This window comes from Oxyura jamaicensis, chromosome 13 (genome assembly GCF_011077185.1).
Source record: "Oxyura jamaicensis isolate SHBP4307 breed ruddy duck chromosome 13, BPBGC_Ojam_1.0, whole genome shotgun sequence".
NCBI classification, from domain to species: Eukaryota; Metazoa; Chordata; class Aves; order Anseriformes; family Anatidae; genus Oxyura; species Oxyura jamaicensis.
The window spans coordinates 16,250,252-16,275,719 of NC_048905.1; the positions used below are offsets into that span (position 1 = coordinate 16,250,252).

At 48.6% G+C, this 25,468-nt stretch overlaps 1 protein-coding gene across 1 annotated transcript in view; it reads right to left on the minus strand.

Annotated features, from left to right (window-relative positions):
* Positions 1 to 4,501: 4,501 nt before the first annotated feature.
* The window catches only part of PCBD2 (pterin-4 alpha-carbinolamine dehydratase 2), a 25,925-nt gene continuing 4,958 nt past the window's right edge, over positions 4,502 to 25,468 (minus strand). Inside the window, exons 2-5 of the mRNA XM_035338678.1 lie at positions 24,652 to 24,656; positions 23,451 to 23,584; positions 5,707 to 5,787; positions 4,502 to 5,111 (exon numbers count right to left, since the gene is read on the minus strand). Of these exons, the coding sequence (XP_035194569.1) occupies positions 5,016 to 5,111; positions 5,707 to 5,787; positions 23,451 to 23,584; positions 24,652 to 24,656 (316 nt within the window). The 3' untranslated portion in view covers positions 4,502 to 5,015. The remainder of the gene's footprint in view (positions 5,112 to 5,706; positions 5,788 to 23,450; positions 23,585 to 24,651; positions 24,657 to 25,468) is intronic.

The window sequence follows — 25,468 nt, forward strand, 5'->3', positions numbered from 1 at the left end:
GAAATAAATGGCAGCTGAGTCCATCAGAAGTCCAGGTAGACGGCAGAGGTGAGGACGATGGCATCCAAGGTGCTGCAGCCGCTCGTCCCATAGCTGGAGATGTCTCATCCATCCTGGAAGTCTGGAAGCTCCGTGGTCTCCCCGTGAAGCAGTCGGGTGCTCCTCCACGGGGAATTTTACTGTCTGATGTCACCGCCTCACGAGGTTGCCTCCAGCCGAGGAGAACACACCGGGGCCGGCTCCAGGATAAACAGAATTTCCGCACTACAAGCACCACAGGCAGACACTGATTATTCTTAATTAACTGGGTTCGCATCGCTGAGTAGCTTAGGCAAACAATGCAAATTTTGGCTAGAGATTTATGGAAATTGTTATTGGCAAAACTGCTTTTAATCCAGCGCTGGACCGGGGGCAGATCACAGAGGCACTGACTGCCTCCCAGGGGCTTTGCCTCTTCCAGCCATGGGTGTATTTTAGCTGAACTCCTAATTTGTTGAAAACAACTCAAAAATAAGAGCCTCTCTGTCTGCACGGGGCAGCTCGAGCACCTCTCCAGTGCTCCATGCATATTTCTGAGCCTGTAACAGTCCTGGTGCAAACTGAAGTGATGCCAGCACCTCCGAGGAGCATCATCATGACAGAGAGCTGCCTCTTTTGTGGCCGGACACTGCCCAGCAAGACAATGCAAGGCACACGGTGGCTGTTTGGCAGCAACACTTCCATTACTGGGGAGTGAGGAGCCAGGAGAAGACCCTTGGCCACGGTGCCCCCAGCACTGCCCAAGCCAGCTCCATGCCGGGGATGCTCAGAAGCCCCCAAACCACCCCACACACCCACGTCCTGTCCCATGGGGCAGAAACCTTCACCAGCATCCGTGGTCAAACGCTGAGTGCTCTAGCCTTAGGGGTCCATCCTTCTTCCTGCTCCCACCTCTGCCCTGGGGAAGGTGAGGAGCCCAGGCACAGCCTCCACTCGTGCTGCAGCCCCTGCTGCAGATCCCACAGCCCCACAGCCCGTGGGGCTGGCCTGGCTCGAACCAGAGCCTCGCTGGCAGCCGTGCCTGGACTATTTCCAAAGTCCGCTCGCAGGCGAGTTGTCAGCTCCTCACCAAAGGGTCCAACTCTGCAACAGATCTTCAGCGTGAGTAGCGCTTACATAAACACGGGCTTTGATGTCTGCGGGATAACTCACATCCATGTTTGCTTTCTGCCTTGTTTCTTCGGGGAAAAGAGAAAGGGAATTAACGATTGCCAATTTATTCCAGTTAGTCAGCATCTCCGTGCCTGCTCGCCTGGCCGCACTGCGAGCACTTGTTCCAGGACACACACTCCTGAGGATAACAAACACTGGGTGCTTGATGCAAACGGCCGTGAAAAACTGAAACTAGCTCACACAGATGATCTCGTTAGCTCCAGTTAAATGGCAACTGGTTCATTAGCCTGAGGTTGAAAAGGCCAGAGGAGGTGCACGCACCTACCAGAAGCTGCAGAAAGCTCGAGGCCTTCAAAACTGTTTTGCAGGAGCTGGGAGCACTCGCAGGCAAGGAAAAGCCCTCACGCTGGGGCAGGAGGAGGCCACCTCCTGTTGCAGTTTGCTGGGTCCAGGCTCCCGTTTTGGGGATAGGAAGGGATAATTCTGGTCCTGCTCCAGGGGCTGCCCTGTGAAGGTGCCATCCCACAGGGGGCTGAGTAGCAGCAGCCCCGAACCTCGCAGGACCCCAGCAGCGACCCCAAGCAAGGAACATGCTGCAGGCATCCTTCGTGCTCTGCTTTCAGCCTCATGGTTTGGCTTTTTAATTTCCTGTGCCCGCGGAGCAGTGTCACAGGGGCTCGCAGGGACTGCGGGGTGGGCTGGTGGGGGGACACAGCGAGGGAACGGCCAAGGTGTGGGAAGTAACTCTCAAGAACGGTGTTTTGAGAGCAATTACCCATGCCACAATCAGCCTTAAAGCAAAAAGGGAAAGGGAAAGGATAAAGATGAAAAAGAAAAAGAAAGAGAAAAAGAAAGAGAAAAGGAATGAGAAAAATAGAAAAAAAAAATGAGAAAAAGAAAAAGATAATGAAAGAGAAAAAGAGGAAAAAAAGAAAATGAAAATAATAAATAAATAAATAATAACAAAAAAAAATAAACTTTAAAGAGGAATATTTGACCTGGTGGCTGCTAGCCATGCGCTGAACCTCACCGTAAGCAGGGGAACATTTTCAGTTTGCAAGAGTGTCCTACATGAGGATGGGATCCTGCAGACTGATGGGAGCAGGCACCAGCACCCACCTGGTGCAGCCTTCGGACCTGCCCCAGGAGGAGCTGGACCAGCGGGGGACACCGTATTTTGGGCAGCCGCTGGAGCCCGTGCGCTGTGACCCAGCAGAGCAGCCCAAATCACCTAGAAAAAAAACCCAAAGCCTGAAGTCTGGCTACTTTTGATCAGAGTGGAGCCAACGATGCTCTTCACAGCTCAGCCTTGGGCTGACTTTCCTGGCTGAAATCTGTGCCCCCAGCATCCGCACTCACTGCATACCACCAGCAGAGAGATGCAGGTGGAGGAGAGCCGAGGAGATGCAGGAACAGGGCTAGGGGACTCCCACCTGGCTCCCAGCAGGGATTTAGGGAGCCACAGGAGGAGGAGTTGATGCTCCCCTGCCCAGCTCTGCAGGGAGCAGCGAGCCAGGGGGGCTGCAGGGACGGGGAGTTCAGCGGGGGTTCACTGCAGATTTGGGCTGCGGTTCAAAAATGCCGGGAATTCCATTAAAAAAAAAAAAAAAAAAAAAAAAAAGGAAAAGGAAAAAAATAAAATACAAAAGCACTTTTATAATAGGAGAAACCTCCGGTGCCTGCAAGGGGAAGCAAACCCCCGGGCAGGGCCACTGCTTCCCAGGCTGAGCCCATGGGACCAACCCACACAGGGGGCAGGCGGCAGCAGCAGGACGAAGCACAGCGGGACAGGAGCACGGGGCACCACAGCACACCCCCATTTGCTATTTTTATTTTACTGCCATTCGATTTGCACAGCAACGCTCACAAAAGGCAGCGGCAGGTCTTCGTGATGCCCCAGAAGTTAACAGCGAGCGGTGGCTAAGCGAGCGCTAACGCAGAAACCACACTGCTGGGAGAGTTTCGAAGCCGTGCTCCTCTTTTCGGGCTGTTTCGGCCTCTTCACCAGGCTGCGAGCCTCGAAACACATGGGCTGCACAGCTCTGTGCCCCTGCGAGACAGTGCAGCGCTCAGGGGAAAACTAGTCGGTGGGGATTTTTTCCTCGGAGTATGTAAATAAATATCAATATTCTAAACCAAAGACCTCCCAGTAACTAAATATTATTTATGTTAAAACTAAACAGCTTTGTCACATATGTATAATAATAAAGAAACAAATTACAAAGGAGGAATTTGATTTTATTGGTTTTATTCAAAGCGTTTGCATTATATATCAATTTCCAACAACAGAGTTTTCACAGTTCATTAGAGACATTGTCAAAACGTTGGGTGAAGCTCGTTTCATTTCCCCACCAGTAACAGGAGACATCCCAGCCTGATTGTTTGTTTTAATTGCATTCATTCCTCACAACAGCGACCGATTTCAAACCATATCAGGGAAATCCGCCGCTTCAGCGGGGAAAGGCACTTTGGAACAAGGAACATTTGAGCACGCAGCCTGAATTTGGGTTTCTCTTGGACTTGATATCCCAAGCATGGTCAGCGACAGCAAATCCCCACCTCTTCCATTTTGCTTCCCGCTAACAATTAGCATGTGGCAGTATGCTCGCTAAGGATTAACAAAAAATACCTTCCTTATTTTACCGACACGACCATCCGCGGGTCAGCTATTGGCATTCTGCATCCCGAATATCTGAGAGACCACACACTTCACACACGCGCCCGATATAGATTTTGGCAGCGACCGCCCCCTCGGTATGCATCTCATTCCTCAGCAGTTTGTAAGCTTGCCTTCGGTGCCCCTCCAGCTATGCGCTGGGCATTTCGCAGGTGTCAGGCTGCCGGCGGCTGCGCCCCGAGGGGCTCGCAGGGCACGCGGGTGCAGGCTGCAGCACGAGGGAGGCCCTGCCGCAGCCCTTCGGCGGGCTGAAATCTCCCTGCTGGCAGGGAGATCTGTCCCGGCGAGGATCACGGGATAAAAGCAAAGACTTTGAAAACACGGAAGGAATTATTTTAAAGCTAGTCGGTGGGATCCGCAGCTCTCGGAACAACGCTCCCGGTGAGTAATTGCAGCTACAAGGAGGGTGAGCATAGCTTCAGCCGAGCCCAGCTTAGCAAGAATCCTGCTAATGCCTCTTCCTCCGCTGCCGGCGGCTGCGGGCGCCCAGCCAAGCTCCCCCTCCTCTCCTGCAGGTACGAGCACTGCAGCAGAAATAACAGCTCCATCCTGCAATGTATGGCCATGGCCTGACCCAGCGCAGCACCAAAGTGCACTTGGTTTAATTGTCCCAGCGCCAGGAGAGCACTGGGATGTGCTGCTATTTGCTGGACCAGAGCTGATTTTTTTTTATCCACCGCAGGACCCCGCATCTCAGGCAGGGGGCAGCTCCCCAGCACGCAGTGTCACTTTTCCCTGACAAAGCCACTAGGCTGGGGACATCCCGCCTGGTCCCCATCCCACGCTCCAGAGCACCGGGGTGTGAAAGTTGAGAAATGGAAGTGGGAGGCGTGGGGCAGCTGGCACCAGCCCTGACTCCGCTGGGACTGGGGAACGTGGACGCTTGCGGCCGGGTGCTAGCTCTCACTGCAGCTTCTTTTACTTTCTAGGAAAGGATTGTTCTAACCCAACGTTTTGCTGGTTTATCCCCTGCATCCTCACGTGGAGCCAGCAATGAAAAAGGACGAGCGCAGGCATTCAGAGGGGTCTCTCAGATAAAGGTCTTAAAAGCAAACGAAGCTAAGCCACCCTTTACAAAATCCCTTGTCCTCCCAGGGGGGTGTGAAATCAGAGTTACAGTCAGTGAGGAACACCAATTAAATGCAAGATACAGGCAGATGATGCATTAAAACTCCTTACACCTGTGTTACACGGAGGCAGCAGCTTTGTCAATGAACTGAGCCAGCTTCACATCTCTCTTCGTCAGCCCACCACAGTCGTGCGAAATGAGGGTGATCTGAACCTGAAAGGAAAAGAGAGGCATTACGACAGCCCTGCTGAGCCCCGCAGGCAGCAAGGCCAGAGCTTCACGGGGAGCCACGGGGGCTGTGCTTTGAGTGAGCTGTGTCCCTCTGCTCACCTCGCCCAGGGGAGGCAGTAGGTGAGGAGGTTCAGCAAAACCTGAGGACTAAAGCTCCGCACACTAAAGCTGGCTTAGCACCCCTGGGTTTCCCTAGGGAGAGGTGTCTGATTAAATAACTCATTCTTTAAATTCTACATATTGGTTTCATGGTCAAGCAGTCAGTGGCTCAAGTGTTTTGCTACACCTGGAGGTGACAAAATTGTTGAGTCTGTTGCAGATTAACTAGTTGCCAGCTCTGAACCATGCAGCTGGCAGCAAACAATTGCAAAAAAAATGGGTTCCTGGTGCCACCTCGGCACCCCGATCGCAGTATCTCTTTAAAGACCCAAATCCCTTTAAAAAGACACAGCCTCTCTCCGTTCCCTTCTCTGTTCCATTGCATACAAGCTACAAAACAGGCACCGAGGATGTGCCAGAGTTTTGGTCTACTTAATTTTCAGTGGTGGTGACTAAGGCCGGTGGACACGTTGGTTACCTTGCTGTAGACATTAAACCATTCCGGGTGGTGATTCATCTTCTCCGCTTGTAGAGCGACTCGCGTCATAAACCCAAAAGCCTAGGAGAGAAAGAACAGAGAGGAAAGCCTTCCTCCACCTGCAAGGACATTGATGGAAGTTCCTCTACAAACGGATCAAGGTTCACTCCAAAATCTCAAAACTGCTGGAGATGCTCCAGACTACTGCACCCCGTTTTGGAGCGTCTTGGAGGAGCGCCTCACCTTCTCAAGCCACTGATGCGTTTCTGCACTGCCGAGAATCATCCCCTTCGGGTCCCAGTAAATCACTCTGCTCAACGTTACTTACTCCAGGACTCAAAGCCATTGCATGGGGGCAGTGATTTTACCTTTGGCATCTGACAGTGATTTTAAACATCCACCCCGAGAGCCCTCATCCCTCGCTGCCTCTTTGCCAACGCGCCATTTCTAATTAAGCGCCATGCCACGGTATTCCTGCACGGGACAGATACCATTTCCAGAACCACGTCCTTTCACATAACTCTTCTGCTATTTATTTTACTTGCAGGGAGAGAGGTGGCAGGTGGCTTTGCCTCTCTGCTTTATGAGAAAATATTTTACCTTAAGTGAGTTAAAATAGGTTTCCCAATCCTCCGCCCCTATATTCTGCACGGCGCTTTCCCCCAGGATGCAGGTTTTATCACAGGCTCAAGAAGAAAATAATAGCGTACCCTTGCCAAAATGCTTAAGAGCAAATCACTACATTATAAAGAAAATGAGAATGTCCATGTAAATCAAGAATGCAATTACACAGTGGGGCCCAAAGGGCCTCAGTGCGTGCGCAGAACGCCTCCAAGTCAATGGGCTTTGTTCGTGCTGTGCTCCATCCATCGGGGTTCAGGACCTCAATTAACATGCAAAGCATAAGTAACATCCACGTTATAGTCTGGTTCATATTATAATACAACGATCTCAACAAAGACCTACCTGATTTAGGTAGGTTTTTAGTGCTAATTTATGGAAGAGAATGTATATAGCCCACATTCCGCCAAGTGATGGCCGTTTCAAACAAACATGTGGTCAATGAATAACATATAATGGTTGATAATAGTTTCAGTCTTTTTTCCTCTCACAAATTACAAAAACCTTTAAAAAAAAAAAAAAAAAAAGAATCGGTGCCTGGATGAAGTATGACTGTGAGTCGCTTTGCCAGTCAAATGAATGCAAACGTTATAATCAGGGAAAATCATTCCAATGAGGTTTGTCATTTGGAAATCGCCAAACTGTCAGCAATTAAAAAGCTTTTTTCTCTGACCCAAGAACATTCCAAAATTCGGGAAACCTAACTTCCCTTGAAGCTCTTGTTTAGTTTAATTCTGCTCGGAGTGAACAATTACTTTTAAAATTTTTCCAATGTTTCAGCAGCACGCTTTGAAGCGGAACGCGGCAAGTTGTGCACTAGGCAGCGACAATTTGGAACACGCACGCATTAACAGTTCGAAAAAAATATATATTTAAATGACTTTGGAGTGCCCACGGTCTTGATAGGAATGCTATTTCCAACAGTCTGTACATTTCTGCAGCAGCCTCTACGCAGAAAGGTTCCCAGAAGTTTAAAACAGCAATGCCACTGCAGCTTGGCTGCCTTGGTACAAACAAACAGCAAAGGAAAAAGTAGATTAAACCTGAAAAAACCTCGACCAGGTTCATGCGTGCTCTCCCAGTCTCTATCCTCCCACCCGAGCAGCTTGCCCACGTGCACACACACACAGTTACATGGGCCAAGCATGATTCATTTACTGCAGGACACTTATCTTGGACATGGACGGGAGGCAGGCAGGAGCTGGGCACACGAACTACCCTGCTCAATCCATCCACTCCGCAACCTTCCTTCGCGCTGCTAACGAAGGAAGCTCAGACCCCTCTCACCTCGCTCCCCCGGGGCTGTGGGTGCTGGTGTGAAGGCGACGTGCCCTGCCGAGGGTCCCCGTGCCACCGGGAGGGCTTCCACGGCCAGCTCCTGCCGTGCGGCCACGACTGTCCCAGCCGGGGCATCTGGCGCCCGCGGGGGCCACGCACAAAGGATTGCGTGCGTGCCCCGCTGCTCTCCCTCGCTGCAAACCACCCCGAGCAACTTACTTTTTGTCTTTCAGTTTATTTTATTTCTACGCAAAACGCAAGTATCTCCCCGCTAAGAAAATGAGCTACAGTTCTAGCGAGCAATTTCACCAGCGCAATCTCCATTAAGGTCCTAAATACTTCCTCTGCTAATTAAATGAATTGGAACGCTATTGTTTATGAATCACCTTTGTATTTGTAGAGCCGTAACCTTTCTTTGAGAAAATACAATTGGCTCTGGAAGGAAAAGATATTTAGGCTTGATTAGATATGAAAACACTATTACATAAAATCAGTTTGGACATTTCTTCACGTCTTGAAACTTGATCGGTAATTTGGTCTAATTGGTGATCAAGGAAACTATCTTGTGATCAATTAAAGTAATTACCACATTCCGGCAACACAACCAACCTTAATTTGAGCAGGAGTCTGCACTTCTTCAACTTTAATTAAAAATAATGAAAATTATTAAGCAGTCTGCAGTGCAAGATCATTGTCAAGACTGCATTGGTGGGCAAAATTTATCAGACCATCACACATTTCTTGATGAAAGTGGGACACGTACTTTGCTTACACCGGTAAGGCACAACATGATCACGAGCTTCACTGTATTAACAACAGACTCCTGCAGCCCCTCAGCCACCAACGGGAACTTTTTCAGATCTTTCCTTGAAAAAAAAAGAGAGAGAGGGGCAAGAAAGGATTGGTGCATTCTAGAAGCCATAAAGAAGTATTTAAAGAGACTTTGCTGTATTAACTACTATAAATTATTCCGATAGTCAGCAACAGGTATATCTGGTGGGTATTTGCAGCCTAATCCTTTTAGGACATTCTGGCTGAAGTAACACCCAGACATACAGGTTACCCTAAGTAAGTTCATCACATCACCAAAGCCCCAGAAGACAGCAGAATCCCTGCAGCCAGCCAGAAACAGCAGTACAGGAGTGAGGAGTGGAACAACTCCGAACTGCCAAGGAGATGCCGTAGGTGTGCAATACGTCTCTTTCCTTCTTTTCAGATCATAAAAGAACAGAAAACTACGGGTGTAGTTTTAGAAGTTTCACTTCTAAAATGGTTTTTAAACACTAGCAGCCACAGTGCGCTTCCATGAGATAAAAATCAGAGCTGCTCTCAGAAGAATAAGTTAACCTAATAAAGTAAAAAACAAAACAATCAAAAAACGCACAACTGAAAAAAAAAATGCAGCTGTCACATCTTGCTCAAAGGGTGTTTCAGGGCTGGCCAAACCGCTCTGGAAAGTGATAAAACATGCTGCCATCACAAAATAAGACTTAATGCAACTTCTGTTGCCTGAGAATGGGAAAACCAGGGCTGGCCGCGTTGCTCTCAGCAGTGGGAGGAAAGATGAAATTCCACCCAACGCTCTGCGCCGCGCTTAGCAGCTCCGGGAGAATCACGGGATCCCCGAGCTAATCTGCTATTATTCTTCCTCTCACACTTCTTAAGCGAGGAATCCATTCATCTTAATACTTTTTAAACATGCTGCTTTTGTACGGCGCTTGCCAACATTATCTTGATGAGTTCTACATCAAAGCGGCACAGGTCGACGTGTCGTGCTAATATATCACCACGCGGCGCGTCCCCAGTGATAGATTACCACAGTGCATCTCCAGAGCTAGCAGCTGACAGTACTTGACTCGAAAACGGAGATATTCAAGAAAAACAGCCGAAAGGCTCAACAATGTAACCATACAAGGTTTTTTATTTATTTGTTTTAAAATGTGTGAGCTACAAAGAGAGTACCCAGGCTTCCTAAATCCTTCAGACGCTCAGCCAAGGAAACCATATGCTAATCACGAGTACATTAAGGTTTCTGCCTCCCATCTGTCATTATAACACTGGAGGTAGCATTAACCTTGACCTTGCGCAGTGTGAGGGCTACCTGTCTTCCCTTCCCCACCCATCCGGGCTGCATCTGTACCATTTATCAGTGGGAAAGGAATAAATAAAACAAGCTACGGCGATGCTGTCATACATGGCAAGAGACGACTACTCTTTGCACATTTGCTTTCCATTCACCCAAACACAAAATACCCCTGCGCGCAGCACGTAGCACGTGTTCTCCTCAGCAGCTTGACACTTACAACAATAAACGCAGATCATTAAGGTTCATTCCCAAGCTTTCACATAGCCAGCTTCCATTACTACCTACTGGCGAGCTATGGGTCAGCAGAGAAGAGGGAAAAGCTCTTTGATGGCGAGCTGTAACAAGCAATGTTTTGCTAGTCACGAGGGTTTAACTCAACCTCATGACACTTTGTGCTGTGCTCACCAGAAAAACCCGTGGTTTGTTTTATTTTAATTCTATTTGCTGCATTAGGAAACACTTCCACCTTATAAATATGCAAAAATCGTCTTACAAGGAAGAGTGTTTAATGTTTAAGAATGGGAAGGCGGCACACAAGGACAGGTATTCATTCATTCTCAAAGCCACGTGCCCAATCTAGGACTGGTTCCTGCTGGCACCATTGGCTTGTGTGAACCACCCCGGGGAACTGGCTTGCCTCAGGGCTTTTGTCCTGCCTGGATTCACACACAACACGAACCAGAGGAACGCATTCCCATTGCTCTTCCCCCTTTTACCATTGTTTCACGCAGCACCATCCTGCATAAGAACCCAACGAGATTGTGCTTCAAACCACACTGAGACCGTGCCCCAAACCACAAGACCGTGCCCCAAACCACGGCTAAACGCCGGGTGATTCAGCCCTTCCTGTGAACATGCCCTGCATCAGCACGTCCTGGAGAACATCTCCTCTGCCCCTCACTTGCCTGCCCGGAGCCGGGCAAACCACGTCCCTGTCTCTTCCTGGGGGAGCCGCGAGCACGTTGTGGCCGCATGTCCCCATCCTCTCCATCCCCAGCAGGAGCCAGGAAGGCAACGGCCCCCAGCAAACTGGGGAGAAAAGGTTTTTTCTCCTCTTTAGTAGTTTGAGCAGCAAAACCTTGTGAGTGCAGGCAGCCCTCCCTTTGCCCAAGCGGTGCTCAGCATTTGGGACAAGAGCGAGCATAGCCCTGAAGGACACCGATAAAGGGGAAGGGTGAAGTGAAGCGCCGCAGACACACTGGCTGTGCTGAGATGCCACTGTTGTCTTCGTAAAGAAGCTGTATGAAACAAAGCAAAACAAAAACAAAAAGCAAACCCCTCAAAAAAAAAAAACTAAAATTCCCAACTTAATTGTCTACACTTTTCTGCATTTACAATACCCTTTAAAAACCCTTAGCCGCCTGCTCACATCCCCCATGCTTAGCTGCACACATCATTTATACAAACGTGAAATGTTGCTTTGCTCTCCAACAAAAAAGTTACCTATTTATATTCAGATCGTGGCTGTAAACACTGCTCTCCAAGCTCGCCGTTAGATCTGCGGCAGCGTATGTGAAAACCTTTACACTGCGCTCCACAAAGAGCGCTGGTTCTGTCTCCCAACACTTGTTTACAATTATGTCGGTGAAGAAACTAGCTAGCCAGCTCTATATCAAACATTTTTGACAGCAAAAGCACAAACACTGATCTATTCTAAGTAGTTTGCCACTCTATGTAATCTTGGAAAAGGCATTCCTGCCTTTGATTCTAAAAATGTTTATACTTCATACATTATGCAAATAGTTTTTATATATTAAGAAATAATGCAAGCAAAGCTCAAGTTAAATTAAATTCTTCAACAATAACCTTGCCAAAGCGCTGATTTTCCTATAAAAAAATTATTCCAATTTGTTGATCTTACATTGGATGAAACATACTGTAACAATCTTCATAATTTATGTCCTGTTGGGACACTATGATTTAAAGTAACATAATACAGACCAGCATCACTGCTAATCTAAACCACCTGACCAGATAAACAACAGTTTCCCCTTCTCTCTTCATTGAGGGTATTTCTGTTTATTGTCATATGATTTACCAATTTGAAGAACATGAAGAATAAATGGAGGCGAGCAGAGCCGGAGCTCTGAGGCATGGCCTTTCGGAGCGGGGGCGTTTGCTCACGCAGGTACCGGTACAATGTCAAGCGCCGCAGGAGATGACAGACGGCAGCCTCAGGAATTCTGTCCGCAGGAAAGCCGCCGGCGGCGCGGGGAGCTTGGCGGCCGCGTGGTGTGACCCCGACCAGGTGTGGTGGTGCGATGATCCGCCGAGGCTGCTCCTCCGCCGAGGCTGCTCCTCCGCCGAGGCTGCTCCTCCGCCGAGGCTGCTCCTCCAAGCCCGGCATCAACCTCAGCGGTGCCAGCGGCTGGCCATAAAGCAGGTGCAGGCATAACCTGCCCCATCCGAGGCCCTACAGGTCTGAAAAATACACATTTTCCGGAGGCCAAGGGATACGGGGAGTCAGTGGAGGAGAAAAGGGGCAGGGGAAGGTGTAAGAGCCCCGACCTGCTCCCCTGGCTCGACTCTTCCCTCGTGTCCGCCGCGTGCGTGAGATGCTCACCCGCCAGCTGCCCCCACAAATCCCGGCCTTATCTTTGGCTTATGTCAGCGTTTTTCTAACTGCTGAGCTTGGGCCTATTTTTCTCAGACCGGTGACAAGATGATACGAAATGGTACATCTGTTCCCCCCCTTCCTTGTCACATTTTTACTTTTCCAGCAGCGCCGGGGATCATTTTTCCCATTCTCCTTTTTATTACAGTAAGTGATTGCACCTGGGTTTCATGAACAGAAAGCAGATAATACGCAGTGATTCAGGGAACAGACTTCACGCCCAACTTAATCACCTAATCCACCAAGAAGATTTATAAACTCGACGGAGTGGAAGTGAGGTGTCTTAAACCAGCATTACAACTCCTTTCGGCGAGGGACGAGCGGTTCGAGGCTCAGCACAGCCACATCACATCGTGTGCTTGGAGACACATAAAAGCAATTACAGTTGCCCATAAACTCTACTGCAAAATGCGTAGAAGTCCCAAATTTAAAATTCCAACCAGAGCTGGGACAAGGACACCCCGGAACGTGCCATCCCCCTGGGGCAGAGCCCTGGGCTGATCCCCACACACGTCACAGCCACGGTCCCATTGTGGTGCCCATCCCGACCCTACACCCCACATATCACCCAGTCCCAGTAACAATGGGTGCCTCCAGGTAGACGTCAACTGGTTCAGGGCCAACACAGATCAATGACAAGAGGGAGCAAAAGCAAAGATTTTAGTGGCACTTTGTTCCCCCACCGCTAAATTAATTCCCTCGTAGCAGCTTCTGTGTCAAACCCCAGGCAGCTAAAATCAGATATAATTCCAAGGACTTTCATGCATGGCATTTGTGATGAATTACTTTATATGGAAGCATTCTAAATAAATGCCTTTTAAAATTATTTTTGCAGTTCCAGTTCCTTCAGTACTCTAGGCAAATGTAGCCTCATAAATATTATTTTATTTATTCAAAATTGGGTTTGGTCAGATTTTAGAGATCTGTACCGAGTTTTAACAAGCTCCACTTGTCCGTCTCCTTAATATCACTCTTATTTTGCTCAACACAGGAAAAAGACAGAAAATAATCACAGGTTTCAGGACTCAACTAGAACGTGGAAGAAATCCTCCAGCTCAAACAAGGAATGCGAAGGTTGCACTTAGGAGGTTTGCACCAAATAAAACGGCTATTTCACAAAACGTGATTTTTCTAAATGAGCTTTTTGCACCCAACCTATAAACATTAAATAATACAGCGAAGCCCCCATTAACTGGGCACCTGCTAAAGCAATCAGGAACTTAAAATAATAAACTCTCTTGGCTGCGCAACTGAAAGAACAATGATAATTTTACTTGTTAAAACAAATGTTTGGCCCAGCAAATCAAAACTCTAGCTGAATGAAGCTGTCACAGCAAACACTGTAAAAATAAACCAGCAGCGAGATGCCGGCAGCCCCCAGCTCCCACCTTTTCCATTCCCACCCCTGCACCCGTGCCACGCTCACGTAGGGGCTTCTTGTTGCACACCAAGAGGCAGAAAAACACCCGTGCCCACGCCGTGCCAGCCCGCCCCGCAAAGCTGTTCTCTAGCAGAGCGAATGAGAACCCAAGTAAGCGATGCCCCGACTTCAACAATATCCCTAAACCCTCCTGTACAGACCCCAGGTGCTTTCTCTGCTGGAAAACTTTCCTGAACTGGTGCAAAAAGAGCAGGGAAGCTCACTGTCCCATTGCACCGCTCTTTGGATGAAACAGACCTGGCTACAGCGGAACAAAATTCTCCTCTTTCTACCCAATGCTTCTTCTGACTTGTATGCGAGGGGATGATTTCATTCTGTAGACACGAAAATGAGGTTTGCATGCCATATATGCTGCTGATAACAATAAGAAACGCTCAGACCAAGTTTTCCTTGGTCTTTTGGCCAAGATTACACATCCTACCAGTTTAACATACAAAATATTCTCTGCTGAGTATCCAAGGGCAATCATATCCTGCCTCTGATAATCCTTTAAATCTCTGCCATTTATGATCCTAAGAAAACATCAAAGAGTGATAAGAAAGGCATTGCTTTATGATGGATTAAGAAAAGCAGCAGCTGGTCTCACAATCCTATCATCCTTCACTATCCTCTTACCACTGCACTGTGAGCTTTTTTGGTTCGGTTTAGTTGTTTTTTGAAGACGAGGTCAACAATTCACACATGGGACAGAAGAAATCACGACGGCGGCGTGAGGGGTTTGGAGGGGTCTTGTGGCCACCCTCCTGGCCAAGCCAGAGCCTAAAAGACCCAAAGCCATGAAATAACACAAATAACCAGTGCCTGCGGGTCTACCCAGGGATTTTACCCAGCTGAGCTGCTGGAAACATCCTCCGGTACTGTCGGAGCAAGTGTGCAGGCTCGTACGCCTCTTTTGCTAGGAGAGAGCAGATCACAGGTGGGCGCAGTGAACGCAGCAGGAGACCTCCCTGGGTGAGCATCAGTGGGCTTCTGAGTCAGAGGGCGACGTACAATTCAAACATTGTTTTGCAGACGGACAGGTCTGGAAGTGACAGAGCCTCTGGAAGGAGAGCAGGAGCAAGCATCTCCCCAGACAGCAGGTTTCTCTTTGGGTACACAACCCCTGCTTAACGCCTTCTGCTGTCCTCAGCCCTTCCCGTGCCCCAAGCACGTCCCTGGAAGAGGCAGAGTACGTTCAAGGTGCTGGATTTTGAGAGGACCCATGGGTGCTCCCGTTGGCTGTGTGTTTCCTAAGGGTTCCCCTGGGGAACCCACCCCGTTTTGTACATCCCTGCACCTGGAAACAAGCAGGGGGGGCTCACGAGAGCAGGCAAATACTGACTCTTGGTCCTCCTGTGAACGTCAAGTTTCTTTTAGAAATTCAGACGAGCGCACCACGAAGGGAAATCCGCTGCACAGCTCCGATTCTCCATTAGATTGGGCATTAAAAGAACCGTGTAAACAAAACGAGCGCGTAAAGCCAGGGGTACTTCTGCTCACCGCAGGCACCCACTGCTCATGCCATGGAATAAAGCCTGTCCCGTCAAGGTATCCTTTGGTAATACACAGACATGGATGGGAGCGCCTCGTGCCGTTCTCATCGCAGCACAAGGAAGATCTCACACCAGACCCTGAAATGAATGGATGAGGACTCCAAACCTGACTCAGCACGGGGTGAGCTCTCCGCTCAGCCCCTCCAAGACATCCGCCGGTCCCTGGCCTTCAAAATGCACGCGACTTGTCGTCTTCAGCCCAACCAAACTAAAGGAAGAAGAAGGGCAGCAGGGAGAGGGGAAAGGCAGGACGGGAAGTTCTCCTCCAAAAACCCATTTGAAGCTGGTTTACAGCTTTATGAAAGACGAATGAAAAATTATACTCACATCACACTGATAAACCGTGGGTCTGCCAGTGGCTTTTCAGAGCAGATGTAACATTTTAGCAAATGTGATTGTTTGTGAAAGAAATAATTCTGATCAAAAACGAAATTGCAGCCAGCACGAGCGCTGGGCTTCGTCACTCTAATCCGCCCTGACAGGAAGCAGCGAGTGGAGATTCCTACTGTGAGAGCAGCAGATGTGAAAGGTCAGCGCTGGCCTGCGACTTCAAAACCGTTAACGTGTAAAACAGTGTGCATTAAAGCCCGAGACGGCTAACCGCCGGATTAACGGATGTCCGCTAAGTGGGTTTGATGTGCTTTTGGCAAGTAATGGTTAATTTATAAATAGGTGCGCTGCCATCTTATTTTGTTTAATTCTGCCAGCCGGAGTCCATTTTTAATTACAGTCGCAGAGGGTAACGTCCCAAAGCACGTCTTTCCTTCGTGTTATTTTTTGGAGCGGCTACGAGCAAGTGGGAAAACTGGAAAGAGCAACTTACGGTTTGGAAACGTAGCCAGGCATCATCCCAGAGCAAGGGGACGCAGAAGGTTAAGCAACCAAGAGGGAGAGATGTGCTATTTGCACTTAATCAGCACCCCCGTAAACATAAATCTTAATGCACGAGGAGTTACGAGACACGAGGTTTCCCTAAGAGAGAAGGTACGCTGTTATTCTGGCTGAGCATCTTCTCGTGAGTCCTCTTCTGGACCTGGAGCAGGGCAGCAGGAGGGAGCCCGAACTCCAGCTACCGGCACCGACCTGCGCACGCTTGCTGCCTTTCGGTGCAGGCACACAGCAACCCTGCCCGTGGCTGACCCAACATTTGTTCCACTTAATTCAGGAATTCAGGCAGAAGGGACAATCACCGTGTGCAGTACACACAGCTGAGAGGAGGGAGAAACATTTCTTCCCCTTCGGATCTACGAGAAGCCCTGTGAAACCCACAAGGCACTTTGACAAATAATTCCTATTTGCGTTTTCAGCTTAATGCCTGGAACCAGCAGCAGGAAAACGCTGCCATAATTTCTACTGAAGTGATAATAAATCCATCTTTTGAGGGAAGCGTTTGTATCGGAGCCAACTGGAGAGCAGCCCGGAGGTCGGCCGGACAGATGTCGGCAGTGGCCCGCTTAAATCAAGACCCAACAGGTCTGCTGGGCACGGCGGGCTCGGCAATTAGAAACACCACCGCCCCCGATGATTATAAGCAATAAAACATGGGCTTTGTCTCCAGAGAGCCGTGACTTAGCTCATCAGGAACACGAGCATCCCTAATTGCGGCTAGCTCCTAGGGGAAGATCAGCGGATGACACCCGTGTGACCCTGGGAGGTGGCACCCAGCCACGAGCCCGCTCCCAGCCTTCAAGTTCTTGCAGCACCGTGGTGGGACCGTGGCCAAGGAGGGGACATCTCCGGCCAGGCAGCAGCTCCCCAACACGTTACAGAACGTGGATGAAGGGGCCAAAAGGAGGGGATGACCCCCTGAGAAGCCCCCCTTGCTCAGAGGGGATCCGAGGCATCGGGCACAGTGACACCCGACTGATGCACACGCAGCTGCCATCAGGGCTAAAATGAAGTGGGTTTTACAGCAATACCCAGGGGTGGAAGGGGAGGCTGGACTGTGAAGGACTTTAAAAGACATACGAGACAGCTGATGCACTGCGGCAACTTCGTCTAAAACAGAAAAAGCATTGCCAAGTGCAAAAACTTTGTCTGAAAATATGCTGGAGCACAGGCTGACTTTACACATGTTTTCGTACCCCGAGATGCAAATAAATCCAGTGTTTCCCAACTCCCAGCACCAAGGATTTACTTTCTGCCTAGATGCAACCCAACAGCATGTTTCCACCGCTGCGGCTTTGCAGTATTGCTCTTCAGAAGAAAGAACACTCGCTGGTGGCTAACTGGAGGTGTTACTGGAAACGGGACCCGCTGACAGGCACCTCCTCCTCCTTTCAAGTCGAGGACGGAGAACGTTCGGCTTGCAAATGATCCACCTGCCCAGCACCTCCAGGCTCCGGCACCCAGCCTGGTGCAGGGGGTGGATGGATGGATGGATGGACGGACGGATGAGGTCCCCGTCCCACAGCTGGAGCCTGACCCTGGGTACTATCCCCTCAGCCCACAAGCACCAGCTCCAGGAAGGAGCGACCATCCAGCAATACCACGCACTTACCATGCTCTGTTCCAAGACGCCAGCCCGCTCACGCTGTCTTAGCCCACAGGTTAACCTTTGCCAGCCCCAAGAATTTCACTATCAGGTTCCAATAAAGCAAAACGTCAGCAGGCAGATACGCCAGAAATTCATTATTTTCAGATACAAAGATTTTCTCGACTCTGTGAAGCCGCTCGTAAATAATTCTGATTTATTGCAAATCAGTTATTGTATTCATAAAGGCAGGGAAGGCAGCGAACAACGTAACTACCAAAAGAAATACTTTCATAACTTTGCAGGTGCACAAATCACGGCATATGGGAGAGGACTCAAAGGATAATGGAAAACGAAGCGGTTTAGGAAGGAGTATATGAAAAACAGCACCTACCTTGGAGGATAAAAAAAATCAGTTCTGTTCATTCAACAGGCAACCTAACGCAGAAGTCTAGCGGAGGGAGCACGCAGACAAATACTACATGAAAAATAGCAAATTCCCCCCCGAACAAATGAGAAGGGGTTCGTCCTTTGATTACCAGAGCTGATGAGAAGGGGCAGCTCTGCAGGCTGCTCGCTCCTTGAGGCTAAACACAAGCGACATGAGCCACACCTGAAACCAATCAGTGCCCAGGCTTTGAGAAGATTCACACGCGAGGACTAAATTTGTCGCAAATGGGTTGGTTTCCGATCCTAATGTAGCCAACTTGCTTTATTCTGACCTCCATTTAACAAATCAACTTAATGGGCACTGGGAGTGCTATAAAACTTAACAATGGAGTGATTTTAACTTTTAAAATACAGTTATGAAGCAAAATGTTGGAGAGCTCCTTCAATACTGGAAATCAAATTAAATCTAGACATTTTTTAACAGTCTTGACAGATATAATCCTAGTTACCATGTAAATTTATGGTAAGCTGCTGTGATATTAGCCACAGGTGCTACTTTTAATATATGGCCCGCATCTGGCTGGGAATAAAATTTCTCAGAGGACTGAAAATGACCTCACTATCAGACAATGGAGAAGAAAAAAATAAAATAAAAAAACAAGACCACTGTGGCATATAAAAAGCTGGAGATGTGGCCCACAACCGAATATTTTACATAAAATTCATTTTAACTCTGCAGACTGTAGGTTAAAGGCTATTATGTTTTCAATACGTAAAAGGCGTGGACATATTTCAGCCAAACAGCCAAAAGATTATGTCTGTAAAGCAGCAATGAAATCCACTGCCTACATATATAAAAACAAATTTTCCAATACCTTTGATCAACACAGAGGACAAAGCAACGTGCCGGAGGAGAAAAGGGAAGTATCAGCACAGCCCCAGCTGGAGCACGGGCACAGCACCGATTCCTGCTGGAGAGCTGGCAAAGCTGGACGGGACATGCAAAGCGAGAATGATAATTTATTTAACAGCTCTAACTTTTTTGCACATCTCTAATTAGCTCTTAAAACCCAAGGCTCCCCAACCGCAACGAAACACGTGCTTCCGCCCTCCCCGAGCCATCCTCCGAAGCGTTTCCTCACTGTCATCTCCACTCAGGCTCATCCTTCACCTGCGTCCTGCATCCCCAAAACACAAAACACATTTAAAATAACCCTAAAAAGTCTTAGAACGTTTGATTTCCTGTCATTTCATAAAATGACATTAGAGGTCTTACAGAGACTTCCTATGTGAAATTTAGGGAAAAAAAAAAAAAAAAGAACTTAATTAAAAACTTACCCCGTAAAAGAAAGCAGCTGTAAATACTGAACCTGGCCATCAGCAAACATGCCCACCTTCGTAATTTCCTAACTGCATTTTCTGCTTTGGCGTGATTACCTAAGGAAATGCAATCACACAGGCAGTTGCCCCTTAAGCCCTCCAGCCAAATCCAGCCAAATTTGACAAGAACCATGGAAGTCTCGGCGTTGTGATGTTCCTGCGGGTCTGGCGAAAATGAGCCATGGGACGAGGGACCCGAACCTGCCACAGAGACGGAGCTGGGGACGCATGGGCGAGGGGAGCTGGAGGTATCGCGGAGCTGGGGCCAAAGCCACGGAGGAGACGGGCCGGGAGGACAAATCCCTCGAAACCCAGGTGTCAGCTCTTTCCCTGCTGCCAGAGCAGTTCCCTTGCTCCACAGACATGGCCGCTGCCTGCAGAAACCATGCAAGAAACTTCTCAGGAGTGCTGAGGGGAAGAAACGAGTGGCTGCTGCGTGCACAGCGACCGAGCCACGCGGAGACTTTCAACTGAACTTTTGCATTACCTCGAAGTGCGCTTTGTGCAAACAGGAAGGCATGGCATTTTCAGCAGAAATTCCGCTTTTTAAGCAAGGTCTGTCCCCTTTGCATCATCACTCCTCCCAAAGCGTGCTGAACTGACATACCGGGAAAACTCAAGGAAACTCCTGAGATCCAGAGCGGGACTCCGAGCTCTGCCGCACGCCACCCGCCCTCGATGACCAGCTCTTAACATTTAGCCCTAAAGTTTCTGCAGTTTCTTGTCTGGGATCCCAGCAGCACCACCAGAGGTTAATTCTGAATGCTGCAGAGGGCTCACCCTACAGACAGGAGGTGAATGTTTTGTTTCCATCACCCAGGGCCGTGCAGGCTCTACAGCACGCCCCCCTGATGGCACTAAGTGGCCCCAAAGCCTTGGCAACTTCTTCTGCTCTTCCTTTCTCCCCACAGCTGCTCCCCCCGACACATTTCAGGAGCCGGATTCTCCCTCCTGCAAGAGAGAACAGGAAGAGCAGAGGAAAACCAAGAAGCGATGCGTGGCTAAGGCACAACGGGCACATCGGTAGGGCCAGCACAGCCAGCACAGCTCTCCTCTGCAGATGAGCTGTGATTGTATTTCTTCCCTCTACTCAGCACCACGGTGGGACAGGAACCAGCCGTGCCCAGGAAGGAGCCCCAGCGGGTGTCAGCCCCTTCTCCCCAGGCAGGATCCAGCCCTGCTCCCCCCAGGACACCAGGACCAGTGCACGGTGGGCACCCACAGCTCACAGACAGCTTCCAGCAGGGGCTTCGGGCCGCTTTCCAGCTTGTTTTAGGGAATTGTGTCTCCAAAGCCCGTTTTCATGAAAATGTATCTCCAGACTAACAAACAGCATCAGCAGTTTCAAGCTCTGTGTTACAAAATAATTCCATAAGCCAGAAGTGTCATTAGCTTGTCAGTTGTTAAAAAGGCAGCCCATTTCTGATCGCTTTTAACTGAGCTAATCTCAGCCTGAAAGCTTCAGGAATCTAAATAACTCTTGTTTCACAGAAGTTTCATTTCATTCTCATGCTGAAAATAATATACATAAACCAAGTTCATGTCTACACATTTGCACGACTTTATAATAAAAGTTGTGTTTATATTCTTAACATCTGTTGACATACACAGACTTTGTAAACCTGGCATAGATTTTAAAGCCACAGAATTTTCCATGCATCAAGAACATTATCTGTGAGAAGCAATAAAAAAAAAGCAATGACTACATTAATCATACCAATATCATCTGCAAAGCATAAATCTGAAATACCTTTCATGTCGGCTCCACTACTCGGTTTTTTACACACCTGATTTTATGCCATCTGCAAAGAGCAGAAGGAAGACCACTGAGGAAATAATATTTCTCAGTGCTCTGACGTCTCCTGAATACTCACGCTTTAACTATTGTAAACAGAAAACGTACTGCAGGAAATAAAAGGAGTTGCACCTAAAAGCCTCGATCCTAACCGGAGGCACACAGAGGACCTGCCCTCCAGTTTGCCCCCCCAGCAGAAAGCCCAGGTGGGCTCCGACGGCCCCGGCACGACGTCTGCGAAAGGCAACCAGGAACGGCACCAACACCTTCCAAGAAGTTCAAGTGGGATTTTTTTTTTAGTACCATTTCGACGATGACACATGTTAGAAGTATAAACGTATACTTGTTCACTTACCAACTAAGTCTACTCAGTTTCGTGTGCTGGCAAACGTTTCATCAATCTTCAAGTTAGGAAGACCTATGAATATCTACCAATTTCATAAGATAAATCCACACACTCAGAAACCACAACTTTCTAGACTTTTACTGAAGCAGTGCGTTTTCTAGATAGCTGCTGGTGAGGCCCCCCGCCCTGTCTCTTGACCTGTCCATTGGCACACTGCCTGAATCCATCTGATCAACCCGATTTAATTACGGCATGCAAAAATACTTTTCTAAGTTTGGAATAGAACTATCCATGGTTGTGCAGAACCAACAGATTTTTGACCACGTGCTGGTGGGGACAGCATTTCATGAATATTTGAGGAACTGAGGCTAAAACCCCCACTCTGCATTGCCGGGTCTATCTCCTCATGTCAAGCGTGCTGTCCTCCTCCTGGTGGTTCCAGCTCCTCGAGCTGCCTTTGCACCTCCCCAGGGTTTCATGTGAGCTCCCTCTCATGGACTTCCCCATCTGCGTTGCCTTATGAATTAGTTGGTATGGTTTTATTTGTTCTACATTACCCCCTCAGGACTGAAGTGCGATCCAGGACAAACGTTCCCAGGGCTCTGTCTGTGCTCACCCACCAGCACCGTCCTGCTCCTGGGCCATGTTTCCCTGCCGTTGTTCTCTCTTTTTCCTTCGCCCTGCTCAGAGCAGCCCAGGAGCTCTGCTCCCACCTGCTCTCTGCTGCCCGGGCTTCCCAAACCATGACGACTACTGCCTGAAACAGCACAAACAGAGCCAGCGTTACAGATCGGGGTTTATCCAGCTCATTGGGATTTCTGGGTTTAGGCAGTGCCACGTAAATAAACAGATCTCACTCGGTCCCTACACACGGAACAGTGTGTGGCCTGAAGCCTGGAGCTGGCTACGTCCTTCCCACGGGGAGCAAAAAGCCACCTCTGAGAGCAATCGCCCTAAGAAAATCCTGCGTGTCCTCTCCCACCCGAGGAAGCACTCACTGGCATTACAAGAAAATCAGCCTTTTGTCATTCCCCTCTGGTCCTACTAATAAAACGTTAACATATTATAACTCTCTGCAATTTTGCTCAGAAGAAAAAGACTGAATTTACGCCACCTCAAGCAAAATTCAGTATTTCCAAAGAAAGCTTGTAACCGATGTCACAGACACGTTCTTGTGATCTGGAACGTGGTCAGGACTCGGACTTCAAATACAAACCAGGAATCTGCTGCGCTGAAGACATCATGAGATCATCTACAACAATTCATTCAAGAATATGTATCAGACTTCTGGCTTCCTGCTTAGGAGGGGAGATGTGTCCCGTTTTTCCCACCTTGTTTCCCAAAAGTTTGTGTTCTTGTATTCACCCATTTTTCTCAGCTTTTCCGCACAAAAATAAATAAATAAATAAATAAATAAATAAAACTCCACTATCCAGCATTTACATATTTCATATTTCTAGCATTAATTCAGGAGTGCTAGTAATTAAAAAAAAAAAAATCAGGATTAAATATTATTTGTCTAATCCCATAGTACCGACCCTGACCTTGACCCTAATATTATAATCAAGAAATTACAATAAATCTACTTAACAACTACAAAATTGATTTAATTTACTCCACCTAATGAGATTGGAATCAGGGAACAATTCACCGAGGCAAACCCAACAGGGTTGGCCCTAGCAGGATACTCCCAGCTTTCTGAATACAAATATTTTCCCATCAGGATCATATGGAAATTAAAGCAATTATATTTCCTTTATATTAAAAGTGGTGTATAACAATAATTACCTGATTAAAATTTTTGAAGTTGAATTCTTTGTAGATGGCATCTCTTTCGCCTAACTCAGACCAGCCTGAAGCTTTGAGATCCAGTAAAACTTGGTTCCTCTCCTCTGCTGTCAGCCAATGGGACTGCGAAGACTAATAAGGAAAAAAATAACAAAATCCATTACACTAATGAGACTGAGGTTCTTTCATACGACAGTAAGAAAAGCACATGGTGAAACGACAGTAATGTATTGCAGAGAAGAAAATGTTTAAGACACAAGAGGTGGGAAATTCGCTGTGCTGTGTGTTGCTTTTTATAATTTCAGATAGCTGCTTAACTCCTGTATCTTCAAAGAGCCCGGAAGCACCACTTCTGTTTGGTCAGCTAAGTTAGAAAAATGTTTTTGTACAAACTAGACTAGAGCATCAAGCTGTTTTATGGCAATGCACACGGACAGCAGCATGCCTGTGCCCAATTCCTCACTCATCTGAATTGTCCAGATGCTGTAGCACTTTAATTAATTCTTAACACTTTGCCATATAAATAAGAGATTATTCACATGATACGCTAAATGTACAACTACAAGGCTAAAGGGTATGTCAGGGGAGTATCTGAATTTTAAAAGGCAGAAACCACAATGATAGATGGTGTACACAACTTGTACTTCGTTATTCCTAGAAAAGCAGGAAGAGATTTAAAAATAGCAAGCGCGGTGTAATTCTAAAAGCAACAGAGAGCTTCTTAACTAAGGCTGAAAAGAAATACACGTGATAGTACAATTGCAAGTTACTCGCTGCTGGTATAAGCACAGGGTTCTGCAAAGCACGTTTGTTCAGGTATGCCTTATTTTAACCAAAAGGAGCCCTCCTGAAGCCACTGGGACACAGAAAAGGCCAAGTGTGTGCACGTGGAGAATTAGACTTTGGCACAGACTGGCCCCGAGTTCACGCTACGAAGCAAAGCTGTAAGGGCAGGATGCTCCGTGCCGGAGCAGCGTTCGGAGGGGCAGCAGCAGGTACGTGCGATGTGCTGGGTGTCACGGCTCAGCTCAGCACCCCCAAAACACGCCGAGCACCCCAAGGACACCAGCAGGGCCCTGCAGCTCGGAGCTGCTCCGGTCCCACCCGGGCCACCAGATGGTGCTGTGAGCCTGAGCAGCGCAGAAATTAGCGCAATTAATGCCGCCCGAGCAAGACCTGAAGTTCCTTCTCCACGAGCAAGTGGCGCTTCACTGGGGGCAACATCAAGTGCATGGAGCAAATAACTGAAACCTCTGCGATGGCCAAAGAGCTACATTTTCACCAGTAATTCGGGACAAAGGCACGAGGCAGCATCCCTGCAGTTGTCTGCGCTCAGGGGGACGCCTCCGTTCCATGAGGTGGGTTTTACACGCCCCGCTGAACCCATTCGGGCTCTTTTCGCTTCAGATTTAACTTTGGGCTTGCAAGAGCACGAACGCTGAACGTGTCGTTGCTGCTGCGGCAGGTGCAGGCGTGAATTCCTCGTGCCGCACTCGAGCACATGTGAATGTTGCCGAAGCTCTGCCTCAATTTCATCAGAGCTGTTCTGTGACAAGGGGTGAAACCCGCAGCTCGTCGCAGAGACCTCGTGGGGTGGGATTTGTTTGAGGTGGCAAAGTCCAGGGCTGCGGGCTGGCACAAAGTCCGTGCCCCGGCTGGAGGGGAGATGTCACCGGCTTGGCCTCGGGGACACCTCAGCCACCTGCCTGTGGCCTCAGTGGGGCACACAGACACCGAGGGGCGCGGAGGTGCTGAATCCACTCATCTCCTCCGCGATATAAATACGGAGACCGAGCGTGACAGAGCCTCGGGTGCACGCCGATTGTGGCAGCTCAGACCATGTCCAAGGCAGCTGTGCCCACATCCACCTGCTTCTGGTGGGCACGGACACGCAGCCAGGATGCGGGAGGGCAGCACGAAGCCAAAGGGCCTGCGACGTGCGAGGGTGCAGCAAGAATCAGGACAGGCTGGGTGAATATGCGAGCAGCAGAGCGAAACAGCAACGCTTATGCAGCAAG